General features: G+C 42.5%; 1 protein-coding gene across 1 annotated transcript in view; it reads right to left on the reverse strand.

The window, feature by feature from the left end:
• Positions 1-13,526, reverse strand: part of CHN1 (chimerin 1) — a 197,261-nt gene extending 183,735 nt beyond the window's left edge. The window contains exons 1-2 of the mRNA XM_047772923.1: positions 13,345-13,526; positions 13,018-13,214 (exon numbers count right to left, since the gene is read on the reverse strand). Coding sequence (XP_047628879.1) covers positions 13,018-13,036 — 19 coding nt within the window. The 5' untranslated portion in view covers positions 13,037-13,214; positions 13,345-13,526. The remainder of the gene's footprint in view (positions 1-13,017; positions 13,215-13,344) is intronic.
• Between the last annotated feature and the right edge of the window lie 2,064 nt (positions 13,527-15,590).

Genomic DNA, 15,590 nt, shown 5'->3' on the forward strand with positions numbered 1-15,590 from the left:
TCTAAGAGGGTTCCAACCCTGAGGAAAGGCTTTCCCACACGGAGTAGGAAAGCATGGCTGTAATCAGAGGGAAATGATCCAGGATCCAAGGGAGAGGAAGAAAGTAATGATACGAGACAGAGAAAAATGAATTCCCATACTTATTGTTTTCAGTCCTCTTGCACACTGTATCTTTTTGGAAACCATCTCAAGTTATTTCTGGAACAATGAGAGGTATTAGTAAGTAATAAAGTTTTTCCTTTAAATCTTTCCACTTAAAAATACAAATGCTGGAGTTCCCATTGTGGTGCAGTGAAAATGAATCCAACTAGAAACCATGAGGTTGTGGGTTCAATCCCTGGCCTCGCTCAGTGTGTTAAGGATCCAGCATGGCCATGAGCTGTGGTGTAGGTTGCAGACACGGCTCCAATCTGATGTTGCTATGGCTGTGGTGTAGGCAGGCGGCCGTAGCTCTGATAAAACCCCTAGGCTGAGAACCTCCATATGCTGCGGGTGCAGCCCTAAAAAGCCAAAAATTTAAAAATTAAAATTAAAATTAAAAAAATACAAATGCTCAAACTGTTGTTTAAATCTGCTCTTCTAATAAATATATGACAATAAGGACATTCATATAGCACTCAAATTTATTATTATGAGAAAAAGATTATGTTGTTTTTATTTTCAGACCTCTAAAAGGTTAAGTTAGCCATTTTCATACTGAATTCCTATTCAATTTGATTATGTTTCCTACTGTGAGGGTAAAACAGGAACAAACCAAGCTAATTTATGTGCAATTCCTTTGTACTATTGAAATGAAAAGGAACAATAGCTTAATGAAGTAGATTTGTTATCTAATTATACCAAATAGTTTAGAAACATCTGCTAGTGGTTAGTAATACTACAGTTAAAACTCAGAGTCTGTTCCCAGAGAAATTTCCATTTTATTCAAGCCTTTGTGAGCTTCCAGTTGGGGATTCCACATTAGAGTATGAAACCAAGGGATGATATAATGGCCCATTTACTAAATTTTTTTTTTAAAAATGAACAAATGAGCAAAAAAAAAAATGAAAAACAGAGGGTGTGTATCATATGGATTTGGACCTTAAAACTACTCTCAAATGTAAGAAATACAGTAGACTACTGTAACACCAAACCTTCATTCAAACATTTTCTGTTTGGCTATTGAGTAGCTGGAATGCATCAGACACGGTGGCAGTTGTTAAATATAGAAAGAAGAAATCCATAGCTTTCTCATTAAGGAACTTCACCTAATAGGGAAAACAGGAATACAAACTACATCACTACAGATAAGGAGCAGGGCAGAGATGTGTGTACACAGCACTACACACATCTTTTTAGTTACACCTTTTTAGTTACAAAAGGTGTAACTAATTCACGAAGACCATTTAGAAGGGGTGACTATTCAAGCTGATTTCTGCAAGATGTGTAGAGGGAAATGAGGCAAAGAAAGGCCTGTGAGATGACACCAAAGCCATGTTGGGCACAATCCCTTCTGGAAGCTTTAAGTTGTTTCGGATGCCTGAAGCACAACATCTGAGGAGGGAATAAGAGATGAGGCCCAACAGGTAAGCAGCACTCCTATCTTGATAGCCTTCTATGCAAGCTAGGAAATTTGGACTTACCTTTAATCTTAATCCACTGGAAGGTTTCAGAGAGGGAAGTGAATTGTTTGAACTAATACATTTCTAAGAGATAAGTCTGAGTTCCCAATTATGGACTCTTATATAAGCAAGAATAACCCAAAATAATGAAAGAGGAAAAAAGATATGTTTATACTGATTTGAGGCTGTTCACAGGATAATTATATAGAGTAACAGACCTCTGCTATATGTTTATTCTTCATTCACTCATTTATTCAATCAACTTGGACTAAGCACCTACTATGTGCCAACCATTGAGTCCTTGATATATTTTAAGTACCACAAGGGCTGGGGCTAGATCTGACTGTATTCTGGATCACCTCCCAAAGGAGAGGTAAGCATTGCCTGTTGACCAGTGTATTTTTTACATTTTCAGAGTGCACTAGAGAGTACCAAGTATCCAGCACAACCAGAAGTTGATCTGGGCGTTCCCATTGTGGCTCAGCAGCTTCAGAAGCCCAAGTAGTCTCCATGAGGATTTGGGTTTGATCGCTGGCCTCGCTCAGCGGGTTAAGGATCCAGCATGGCTATGAGCTGCAGATATGGCTCAGTTCCTGCATTGTTGTGGCTGTGGTGGTTGGCAGCTGCAGCTTTGATTCAACCCCCAGCCTGAGAACTTTCATATGCCAAAGGTGTGGCCCTTAAAAAGAAAGAAAGAAAGAAAGAAAGAGAGAGAGAGAGAGAGAGAGAAAGGGAGGGAGGAGGGAGGGAGGGAAAGGAAAGGAAAGGAAAGAAGGAAGGAAGGAAGGAAGGAAAGAAAGAGAAGGAAAGAAAGAAAAGGAAAGAAAAAGGAAGGAAGGAAGGAGGGAAGGAGGGAAGGAGGAAAGGAGGGAGGGAGGGAGGGAGGGAGGAAGGAAGAGTCTATCTGGTCTTCACAGTACTGCCCTCCCTGAACCAGGTCTCCACCATCAAAATGTTCTCAAAGTCTACAGGGGCACATGGCATGTATTTAGCCACACATGCAAATGGAAATATCACAGAACCACTTTTTCAAGTGGGTCATCAGACTTGTGAAATAAACAAATGGAGAAACCCAGTATCTTGGATCTTTGCCAGTATTTGTGATAACAATAATATCAGCGACACTATTAGCTACTACGTATCTTCAACAACTGTGTTAAGAACCTTACATACATGATCTCATTTACATTTGCACTAATGGGAGAAAGGAATTAATAGCCTCTGTTCTACAGATACGGAAATGAGACTGGGACATGAGCTGACACTTGGCAGAGAAAGGATTAAATGTAGCTTTTACTGCAAAATCGAAGCCCTTTCCTCTACATTACATGCTATGGAAGCATCCTCCGCCAGCTTCCCACCCCGCTCAGAGGAAACTCAGAAGCCTTACCATGTTTATGGTCAGGGCCCGACATAATCCATGACCCCAGCACTCCTCCCCCGTGCCCCTGCCGTCACCTCTGACCACCCGCCGAGGCTCACTCCACTCCAGCCACGCTGCCCTTCTTCCTGTTCCTTGAAACTGCCCAGCACACCCCTGCCTTAGAGCCTGTTCCCTAAGGCGATTCCCTATTTTCACAGGACTGTTTCCCTCACTTCCTTCAAGTCTCTGCTCAAAATCCACCTTTGCTGCCAGGCCTTCCCCGGCTGCTCTGCGGCACAGCCAGCCCCACCCTCCTCACCCTGCTTCGTTTCTCTTCATAGCATTAGCCACTTGGCACACTACACATTTTTTTTTTCCGTCTTTTTAGGGCTGTACCTGTGGCCTATGGAAGCTCCCAGGCCCGGGGTCCAATCGGAGCTACAGCCGCTGACCTACACCACAGTCACAGCAACACGGAATCCAAGCCACGTCTGTGACCTACACACCACAGGAGCTCCCACTATACCTTTTTCATTGTCTGTCTCTCTCCACGGCAAGTATATGCTCCTTGAGGGCAGCAATTAGTATATACCTGCACAGATCAGGCCCTCAATTCATGGAACAGATGAATAAACAAATCATAAGAAAACACTCCCCAGGCTTCAGAGCGAGTCCTCAGGAAAATCATGAAAGAATACACTTCTTGCTTCTGCTTCCTTCTCCCACTCGATACTACCACGACTCCTTCCCCCTCATCCCAGATGCCCTGAGCTTTTATCCTGCTTTGCTTACTATACCACCACCCACAATGCAGGTCCCTCTTAGTAATGCCCCCCATCCCAGTAAAAATATCTACCACTTTCTTTTCTCTTAAAGTGTAGCTCCCTCAGTCAGAATGTTTGCTGTCTTACTAAGATCTTCAGTCCATAAATTAAAAACATGCTTCCAGGAGTTCCCGTCATGGCGCAGTGGTTAACGAATCCGACTAGGAACCATGAGGTTGCGGGTTTGGTCCCTGCCCTTGCTCAGTGGGTTAACGATCCGGCGTTGCCATGAGCTGTGGTGTAGGTTGCACACGCGGCTCGGATCCCGCGTTGCTGTGGCTCTGGCATAGGCCGGTGGCTACAGCTCGGATTCAACCCCTAGCCTGGGAACCTCCATATGCTGCGGGAGCGGCCCAAGAAATAGCAACAACAACAACAACAACAACAAAAAAGACAAAAAGACAAAAAAAAATGCTTCCAGGCTATATGAAGTATCTATATTTCTCATGTTATACCTCACAGATAATATGCTACAAATAATGCTTTAATTTTAATATAATGGCATAGGCGTTTCTGTTGTGGCTCAGCAGTAACTAACACAACTAGTATCCATAAGGACTTGGGTTTGATCCCTGGCCTCATTCAGTGGGCTAAAGATCTGGCGTTGCTGTGAGCTATGGTGTAGGTCACAGATCCTGCATTGCTGTGGCTGTGGGGTAGGCTGGCAGCTACAGCTCCAAATCAACCCCTAGCCTGGGAATTTCCATATGCTGCGAGTGCGGCCCTAAAAAGACAAATATATATATTTGCATAAAACTCATTCACCATGAAAGGCTTGCAGGGGAAAACATTTCGGTGAGGCAGCTATTTACCTAACCCTCAATGTAACATCTACACACATACCTGTCACCTGTCACCTGTCCCAGTACAAGCTACTTCAAATCCTAAAGTCATCTCTAACAAAGTAACGTCGCAGCCATTAAGGAACCAAAAAATAAAGTTCCATATAAAAGATAGAAAGTATATACTATAAGGGCTGAAGCTATGTGCTAGTGGTAGAAATGGGAAAATCAGGAAAGACTTGCAGTTTAAAGAAGAGGACCCATTTGGTTTTTGAAATGTCAAGTTTGTGGTCATAAAAATTTATTTCAGCAGAGACTGTATGTTTCCTGGACAACATCCTTTTTCTGCTTGCTTTACACCATGAAATTCAAAGGTAAAAAGTCAGAGTGGAAAGGGAAAGGAACCACTTTCAGTGCAGCTGGATGAAACACAAGGATGTGGCCCCACGCCATCATGCAGCTGGCGACAGGCCTGGCCTGACTCATCTTCCTTCTCCTGCAAATCACTCCATTGTTAGCAGCAACTCCTTCTAAGAAATTCCTGCTTTGCTAAGTTTAAAAAATCATTCAAAACAGGTAGGGGTATTTTAACCTATCAATTTTCTTATTTTGTTCCTTGGAGAATAAAAGGAAAAAAAAAAAAAACTTTCTAAAAACATGGTAAGTCCTAAAAGTTCCTGTATATAAAACTTTTAAAAAATAGCATTTTCTTGGAGTTCCCATCCTGGCTCAGTGCTTAACGAATCCGACTAGAAACCATGAGGTGGCGGGTTCGACCCCTGGCCTCGCTCAGTGGGTTAAGGATCTGGTGTTGCCATGAGCGGTGGTGTAGGTCACAGACGTGGCTCAGATCTGGAGTTGCTGTGCCTGTGGCACAGGCTGGCAGCTACAGCTACAATTAGACCCCTAGTCTGGGAACCTCCATGTGCCGTGGGTGCAGCCCTAGGAAAGACAAAAAAAAAAGCATTTTCTGGAGTTCCCGTCATGGCACAGCGGAAACGAATCCAACTAGGAAACATGAAGTTGCAGGTTCGATTCCTGGCCTCGCTCAGTGGCTTAAGGATCCAGAACTGCCCTGAGGTGTGGCAGACACGGCTCGGATCCTGCGTTGCTGTGGCTCTGGCGCAGGCTAGCAGCTATAGCTCCAATTTGACCCCTAGCCTGGGAACCTCTATATGCCGTGGGAACTGCCCTAAAAAGCAAAATAAATAAATATTTAAAAAAACTAAAAATAGTATTTTCTGTTTTTTAAGTGAAGTAAATTTTCCTTCTGTTCAATCTGATCTCTTATTCCATGATTTTATTAATATAATCTTATATTGAGACATAATTCACACACCATAAAATTCACCCTTTTAAAATACACAATGCAGTAGTTTTTGGTATATTCACAAAGTACACATTCTGGTTTTTAAATATAAGAAACTAAATTAGTATTATATATTTGTAATGTTATTTTTTCAGACATGACTCTTTTTAATGTCAATTTCCAATGTAAAATATGGTCGCATCTTTCTGCTTTCTTAGTTTTTTCTATTCTAAGTACAATAGGATTATATTAATAAATAAAAAGTATCAAAATTTATAGAATTCATTTTCTATGTAAGAATTACTTATGACTAGTGATTGGTTGAAAGCCCAGGCTCAACATCTGTCTTGTATTAGGTTTACAAAGAAAGTTCAGTGACTTCATTTAGTTTAAATATTGCAGATAAGAAAGTCTTTTATGAGTTCCTGTTGTGGCTCAGTGGTTAAGGAACCTGACTAGCATCCATGAGGACGTGGGTTCGATCCCTGGCCTCGTTCAGGATCCAGCGTTGCTGAGAGCTGTGGTGTAGGCCGAAGATGGGCTCAGATCCTGCATTGTTCTGGCTGTGGTATAGGCTGTGGCTACAACTCCGATTGGACCCCTAGCCTGGGAACCTCCATAAGCTGTGGGTGTGTGGCCTTCCCCCCAAAAAAAGTCTTTTAAAGGTGATGTTACTGATATTTTATATAAGATTAAGAAAACATCAATCACCCACATCAAAGGATATTATCATTACTAGAGGGCCTTGTTCCTTTCTGGGGCTGCACAAACCCCAGTCCAGCAAGGAACTTTTTTTTTTTTTTTTTTTTTTTGCTGTGCTCTTGGCATGCAGAAATTCCTAGGCCAGGGATCAAACCTGAGCCAAAGCAGTGACAATGCCAGATCCTTAACCACTATGCCACCAGGGAATTCCCTGAAACTCTTTTTATACCTGCTCTCAAGATGAATCAACTGTTCACATTTAGGTTAAACAAATCTGATGAAAAATGTATAACTTATTATACTTATGTCATGCCTTCAGAACTATTATCATATGGCACACAAAGCATGACCAAACAGTATTTTTCTCCCTAACTATATACTCTTCTGATTACTTTAAGTTAGTCTAAAACACGTATTATCAATGGGGGTAAGACTACCCTTGAGGGAGCAAAAACTGGCTTTGGGGGGGGGGGGCTCGAAAAAAATTACTCTTTTTATACATAAAACAGACAGCAGACATACATACAGCCCAAAAACCAAGTCTCTGGCATTAAAGTTTCATGGAGAGAAAAAAAGTCTAAAAAGGCTTCTTACAAAGGGTGATTTCTTTTAAAGTTTGGAGAAAAAAAAAGGTTGAGAGATCCTGATCTAAAACAAAACTCTTCTTGACAAATATGGTAAATGTTTGTAATTACACATACCATTATCTTCTATCTTCAAAGATTATAGCACTTATAGGATGGTGGCTACAACTCCGATTGGACAGATGTGACTCAAAAAAGTTTATCAATGTATTTCTTTCATACTGTACACAGATGGTGACTATCAGAATTATAACACCTGTAATTCTTTGATCTTTCTTACACAGTACCAAATCTCCACACATTAAAAGAAACTTTTTAAAGCTAAAATACCAAATTTTTGATACCAGTAAGAAAAGGGATATGGCCAAGTATTTAAATAAGGATGGTGATTGTATTGACAGCTGAAAAGATGAAACATTCTAAGAAAAGCAGCTGGGCACCTATGCTCAGACCACCCTGCTGCTTACCTAACTCCCTCTCATATTCTCTGATGAGCAAAGTCTGAAAAATAAAAACGTCAGCAGGGAGTGTACTCCCGGGAGGTGGGGGTGGGGGTTCCTATAAAATTAGCTTCGGGTCAAATAAACCATACTGAAGATGTGCAGCCGTCTTTTTAAAAATAAATTTTAATGCCAAGGACAGTCAAGGGAAATCAGAAAATTTCCTAAGGACATCACAAAAAATATTCCATCCCCATTTCACTGTTTCAAAGGATCTCTACAATCACGCCCACAGGCAGGTGTGTCAGGACAGTGAAAGATGCCAAATAAAGCAGCATAATGAAAGGTTTCCCTGCTAGTCGAAGAGTCTGAGGCAAGAAGGTAAGAAATTACAATGAGATCCTAAAAATGAGAAGTAGCAGTGATGATGGTGCCTATTAGTAATAAGAAGAAAAAGGAAAAGGGGGAGTGGGAGCAATGCCAGAGCCAGTCTACCCAAATAGAGAGAGAAGACAGCTATTCCGGTTTAGCTAGCCCATCTGGATGGTTACTCAGTTCCCAATCTCATCAGGTGGTCCGGTTTGTAAACCAGAGCTCTGTTTGGCTATAAAGGACAGAACTTCCTGCCAAAGGATGACCTGACAGGATGCCTTTTCACCCATCTCTGTCAACTAGGGCTCTACTACTCCTGTGGCCATTCAGGATATTCTGTCCAATATGCCAGCTAAGAAGTCCTAAGTTAGATGATCGGACACTTTCCTTCTAGGCCAGCAGTCATTAGACAACTTGTGCTTCTCGGCTGGAGAAGTTCCAACAAAACCCACATGGAATGAGGCAGTTAGGTGCAAACACTGCAGTTCTGGAATGGAAGCTCTCAGAAGACAGGGACCATGTTTCTTGCACACTGCTCTATTTGGTGAATGAATGAGCATGGCAAGGTGCACCCACTCATACCAGATAATGAACTATATTTGGCTAATTTTTAGGATTTGAGGATTTAAAAATTACTTATATTGATGTTGATGACTGGTTCATCTGAAAGGCGAATAAAAACATCTACAGAGTCCTGAAGCTTCACCAATACCCATTTTCAACCCCCAAATGACACTGTAAAATCAGGGGGTCTGATTCTATGGCAGAATAAAAAGGAAATCCTCATCAAAAATATCCTTTTAAACAGGGAGTTCCCGTAGTGGCTCAGCAGTTAGTGAATCTGACTAGCATCCATGAAGACACGAGTTCGATCCCTGACCTTGCTCAGTGGGTTGAGGATCCGGCATTGCTATGAGCTGTGGTGTAGGTTGCAGATGTGGCTTGGATCCCGCATTGCTGTGGCTGTGGTGTAGGCCCGCAGCAAGAGTTCCAATTGGACCCTTAGCCTGGGAACCTTCATATGCCGCGGGTGCAGTCCTAAAAGACAAAAAAAAAAAAGAAAGAAAAGACCAAAAATATATATATCCTTTTAAACAGCAAAAGTGATTAATAGTGAAGACAACAGAGAAGACAGTCTTCACTCTTTAGTTTAATTTGGCAAGTTTTTTTTTTCTCTCTCTCTTTTTTTTTTTGCACGCCCACAGCATGTGGAAGTTCCTGGGCCAGGGATCAAACCGGCATCACAGCAGTGACCCAAGCCACTGCAGTCAACGCTGGATCCTTAACCTGCCGCATCACAAGGGAAATCCAATTTGGCATATTGTATCACTGAGTTCCTACAACATACCCGAGGGAAAAAATTAAACATATATAAATGTAAAATTGTATCAGGTAATTTTAGAAGCGCTAGTTTTTTAAAATGAATCTAACTTTCACTAACTTCCTACAAAAAGGACATTCTTTTGTAAAAAAATCTTTTTTTGGCTGAGATACAGGCCGGCAGCTGCAGCTCTGATTCGACCCCTAGCCTGGGAACTTCCATATACCTCGGGTGCAGCCCTGAAAAGACAAAAGATAAAAATAATAAATTTTCATTCCGACATTTTTTCCATCCCATCTTTTTTTAAAAAAAAAAATTTAGGGAGTTCCCGTCGTGGCGCAGTGGTTAACGAATCCGACTAGGAACCATGAGGTTGCGGGTTCGGTCCCTGCCCTTGCTCAGTGGGTTAACGATCTGGCGTTGCCGTGAGCTGTGGTGTAGGTTGCAGACGCGGCTCGGATCCCGCGTTGCTGTGGCTCTGGCATAGGCTGGTGGCTGCAGCTCCAATTCGACCCCTAGCCTGGGAACCTCCATGTGCCGCGGGAGCGGCCCAAGAAATAGCAAAAAAAAAAAAAAAAAAAAGACAAAAAAAAATTTAATTTCATTGGAGTATAGCTGACTTAAGAGTGTTGTAAAAAGAACATTCTTTACAATTATAAAAAAAAAAATGAATGGACATGTAAAACACAAAGCAAAAAAGCTAGACTCAATTGCTGGCTGCTCCTCACTGAAGTGTGTCCCCCCAACAAATTCCTATGTTGAAGCCCTACCCCAAAACCAGGATGGGCCTCTGGAAGGTACCTGGATTACATGAAGTCATGAGGGTGGGGTCCTCATGAAGGGATTAGTGCCCTTCTTATAAGGCATTAAGAGAGATTGCTCTCCCCCTCTCTCTACTGTGTGAGGACAGAGCAAGAAGATGGACATCTGCAAGCCACAAAGAGGGCCCCTGCCAGGAAATGAATCAGTTGGAACCTTGGCCTTAGACTTCCCAGCCTCCAAAACTGCGAAATAAAAGTCTGTGTGTGAGCCACCCAGTTTTTGGTACTTTCCTGTAAGACAATGGTTTAACCAACTAACACATTTAAGATACACAACATAGAGGTTTGGCAGTAGTTACTGTGGAAAGGCTTAGGCAGAAAAACTATGGAGCTCTGACTTTGACAACTGAGAAGTCACATTTGTCTAGTTTGTTATTACAACCTTCTTTTTACTATCTCATAGAATTTATGTCATTGTTCCTCTGTTCTAGGGTGGTTATTAAGAGTAAATACAAAGGGATATGAGGTACTTCTAAGCCCAACTAGTTAAAACAGTGGAAACATATAAAATAAAATTCATTTTTTCTAACCTTAGAGGACTGCTCTTAACATATTCACAAAAGCTATTTTGAATTGGAAACAAATCTAGTTTTGTTTTGTTTTCGTCTTTTTGTGTTTTCTAGGGCCGCACCCACAGCATACAGAGGTTCCCAGGCTAGTGGTCTAATCGGAGCTGTAGCTGCCGGCCACAGCCACAGAAATGCAGGATCCAAGCCACGTCTGCTACCTACACCACACTCACGGCAACGCCAGATCCTTAACCCACTGAGTGAGGCCAGGGATTGAACCTGCAACCTCATGGTTCCTAGTTGGATTTGTTAACCACAGAGCCATGACGGGAACTCCTGGAAACAAATCTAGTTTTTATCTTTAAAATAAGATTTCTCAAACTTGAGTGTGTTTAAGAATCACAGGGGAGTCCTTTTAAAAATCCCATTCCCCAGAAGTGCAGATTCTATGGGTGCCTATGACCAAAGGAATCTGCATTTTTAAGAGACATCTCAGATGTCTGATGAGTGGTGTGCAACCACACTTTGGAGATAACTGCTGCTCTATCATTATTGGAAAAAACAGCCTCTGCACATAGATATACTTTGCTCTACAACAAAGAAATGTTCTTAAAAACTAACCAGATTGGATATTGTAAACTAAACTCCATTTTCCCACAAGACTGCTTTAAAATTTTAAAGATACTTCTAGAGGTCCAATTCCATGCTCTTCCTCTCCTCACCCACACCTCAGTAAAGGTTTAATAACAGGAATCCATTTAAAAGGGCCTTATCACATACTCCACTTCTCCCCAGTTTATCTGTTTTATTCCTTGAGAACATCAGTCTTTGGAAAGTCGTTGATGTGTACAACTTACCCTTGAAAACAAACCTTGAAAATTCAGACTATATCTTTAGAAAGGAAAATGAATTTAATCAGAAATAGCTGTAAAGAGAATTCACTTCAGTAGATCTGACTGCTATGCATTAGCTACAACAATGTATAAACATTTCTGCAAAAGTAAGTATCAACTACGAGAAAAGCCTTCCATCATTTAAAACTTGTTTATCAAAAAAAAGGAAATGCTTCTACTAACTAATGCAGATTTGATTCAAGGCATTGGAAATCAAGAAATTATTATTTCTTTGAGAGACAGAGAATGATTTAAAAAAAAAAAAAAAAAGCACTTATGGAGAACCAACACCAAATAAGACATGTCATTTCTAGTACTGTGAGTATTCGGGTTAAGTAAACACGCCCCAGACTGAAGACTGGCATATTATGTTCCAGGGTCAGTTTTACCACAAAATGGCCATGTGACCTTGGGAAATAACCTCTCCGGGTCTACATTTAATTTGTAAAATAAGATGGTTAAAGGAAAGTAACTCTTTGATTCCAGCAATTTAATTCACTCTGAAGTATTTACATCAAAAAGCACTGTGGTATGTGATGCCTGTAACGTGCTTGATCAAGTGACATTATTAAAATGTAACTGGAAACTTGATATTTTGAGTAACTTACTAAAACTGTCCTTGTAGGTATCAGGTACATATCAGTGTACTTTTCTTCTTTGAAAAACTGATACTTTTAACATCTAAATTTCCCCCTATTTAGTTTTCTTAAAGCAAGGTACACATGTATCATGGTCTGTTTATGCAAAAGAAAATTAAGTATTTTTTCAGTTCTTTTTTCCAACCTATTGTCACTACAAACTCTGGAGGGGGAAAAAATAAAAACACTTTAATAAGTCAACCACTGAAACAATGGTGTTACTGTAATTACATCACATAAGTAAGATTTCTTTCCTAAAATATTCCAAGCTACTCTCCTGAAATTACTTATTTTCAGTACCAACTTTCTTCTGTCTGCTCATATTTGTAAGAGCTAACATTTTCAATTCTAACAAATATTAATGTAAGTGCACCACTTATTCTTGTTTCTAATGGAATATACCGAGTCCAAAAAAATCCCCCCAAACCCAACAGGAATCAATACATGCATTTGGCAATTCCACGGGGGGCAGGGATACACAGACATCTTGATCAAAATAAATAAACTTTCCACGATCTTTATTTACCGACTTGAGAAACACAGGTTTGGAAACATCCAGCTAACTTCGCTCCCAAGTTGGCATCTTCGAGAATCCTCGGTTTACAAAATACCCAGGACCAAAGAGCCTCCCAGCCCAGAATTGGCCAGGGGAGCACACGCCCATCGGCCCTGCCTGGTAGAGGAAACAATGGGAGAGGAGCAAGGGAACGAGCCCGGCGCCCGGGGCGCCCCAACTCCGCTGCTCCGGCCGGCAGTCGACACTGCGCACCGCGTCCCCACACCAGGCGCCCCGGCTCCCGCCCCCCAGCCCCAGGGCGCGGCCCACCTGCGGCGGCGCGGGCAAAGGGCTCCACTTACCAAACAGGGTCAGGGCCATTGTAAAGGCGCTTGCCAACTGCTCGCCGCCGCCCGCTGGTCCACGCGCTCCTCCCAGGCCGGCCGGAGATCACCGCATCTGCCCGACACGCTCACACTTCGGAGGGAGCGGGAGTCGGAGGGGCGTGGTGGGGGCGCGGGCGCGCTGGGAGCCTGCAGGCCGGGGGGCAGGGGGGCCGCTGCAAGAAAAAGTTATTTACGCGTTATTGTCAGACGCACCCGGACAAGGGGGGACCCGCTAGCCCTCGGCGAGCCGGCACTTGTCACTGCCATCTGTGCACTACGCGAAGCGCGCGCGGGCGCGGGTACCTGCGAGGCGGGAAGGCTTCGCCGCGGTGCAATGGCAGGCGGAGAGGCGGCGCCGCAGTGGCGGCGGCGGCGGCGGCGGCGACGGCGGCGGCAAGAGGAGCAGCCTCGCAGAGCCCCCGGCGGGGCGCGCTCACTCCGCATCCCGCGGCCTCGCAGACGCCATCTTGCGATAGCGTCTCCCGCTGGATCTGCAGCCGCGCCTCCTCCCGCCTCCCCCTCGAGCGGCGGAGCCCTGTGCGTTCCCATGGCAACGGGCGCGCGCGGCGGCCGAGGCCGCGCGCCCCTCCTGCCCCAGGCAGCCCAGGAGGCGGCCTCCTGGAGCGCGGCGGGGCGGGGGTGGTGAGCGATTTAACTGAAATCCTAGGGTGTTTTTCCTTGAGTGGGATTTGTGGAGGCGCTGAGAGGAAAAGAACTGAGCTGTTACTCGAAAGAGGAAGAGTCTCTGGAGGATGCTCTTTGAATGCAAAGACCCAGCCAGGGTCATCTAGGGATTGGGTTCGTTTGAGGATATATCTCTCCCCTGGCGCCTCCTGGGTTAACGGAGTCTGGAGCCCTTGACCAGAAGCTACTGGGCTCTGGAAGGGAGCCTGGAGTTGAGCAGAGGCACTGAATGTTGCTTTCCTCTCCCTTTGGATTTAGGAGCCATCAGGAGTAGTTCTGGTCAGACTGTCATATGTGAGGAAACAGGAGTTGGTTAAAAAGCTTCCGGGAATATCTAAAGTAATTTGTTACAAGGCCAATGCTTAAACTTAATTTTCTGTTTTTTTACTTTACACCTCTTTGATATTGTCTTAGGGGAATATAATCAGCATCTCTCACCGACCGGCACGTCTCCTTGACCACAAAAGATTGGTCCCCTGAGCTTTTTGCATTTATCTGATAATCACTGGCAACATTCTTTTTTCTGTGATGTTCTCTGATCGCCTCTGTCTTTGCCTTAATTAAAGAGAAGCCATATAACGCCTTGAGATTATCAGCAAAAGATGTTCTTGAAAAGCTCGGTTTTGATGGGTTTTGGTCGTTTTCATTTAATGTATTCAAAAAATAAGTATTCTCTTAGTTGCTATATTTTTCACTAAAAAAAAAAAATCCTCCTCCTTTTTTGTTTCTCTGCTTAGGGATTTGATACTATTTTGGTGTCTAATCATGTAGATTTTTTGGTTCTCATTTCTTCCTGGAAGCGTCTTTCCTCTTTCAGTTGCTCATATTCCCTAAGGTCATTTTCCTCTTCTTTCTACTTTTAAGCTAATTCTTTTAAGAATATTATATAAATATCTTCCATTTAATTTATCTTGAGGATCAAAATCGTTATAAAAATGAAAATTACTACTTCACATAGAGCCACAGTTAATTTCATCATCATTTCACAGCAGACTCAGATCAGAAAAAAAAGAAAAGCAGGTTGGAAGGAGGAGCCAGCCTTTTGTTTCATGTCGGTTAACTCAAGAAAAAAGAAATAGTAAAATAATTCAACATCATTGGGCAAATAGTTAAGATGCTATATGCTTGAAATTTTCTCATGTTGGAAAATGGCTCTCCTTTAGCCACTAATATCAAAATAAATCTGGCAATCCCCAGAATTTTAAATCTTTAATGACGACTCAATTTTGAACAGGCTTTCTGCTCATGAGAAATTACAAACACACAGCTCATGAAGATAAATGAGGAACTCAAGAAAGCTTTCTGGGGCAGATTTTATACCTGTGTAAAGATTGCTGCTGAAATGCTCATAACCAGATAAAGCAGAAACTAAGGACACCATTTATCTCTCAGTCAGAGGTCACCTAATTTCCCTTTGAGGTGCTAATGAAAATACTGTCTCTCTTCCTGAAAAAAAAATGTTTATGTACATCCATCACGCACCCAAATTTTTTCACACAATTTTAGAGGGATTACAGATTTTTCCGGGACCTTAGGTTAGCCTCCAGATATCTTTTGTACTCTGTGAAAATTTTTGCCTGTATAATTAAAATTTTTTTAAATCCTGCTTTCACATGGAAGCACAGAATTTTGAACAGAAAGGAACCCAAATCCCCCAATATACAGACAAGGAATCTGAGGGTGCAGGGTTCAAAAGAGTTCCCCAAATATATATACCTATATAGTGGCAGAACTAATAGGAAATCTTGGGCATCTGGTGTTCTCCCTGACCACCTCCCCCACCTCCATCCCCCACCAATTTAAAGCCTACATGGTTTGAATTTTAAAAGAAAAATCTGTTTAGTATTAGAAGCATAGTTGCAAGG

Source organism: Phacochoerus africanus, chromosome 3 (genome assembly GCF_016906955.1).
Source record: "Phacochoerus africanus isolate WHEZ1 chromosome 3, ROS_Pafr_v1, whole genome shotgun sequence".
In the NCBI taxonomy this organism is placed as follows: Eukaryota; Metazoa; Chordata; class Mammalia; order Artiodactyla; family Suidae; genus Phacochoerus; species Phacochoerus africanus.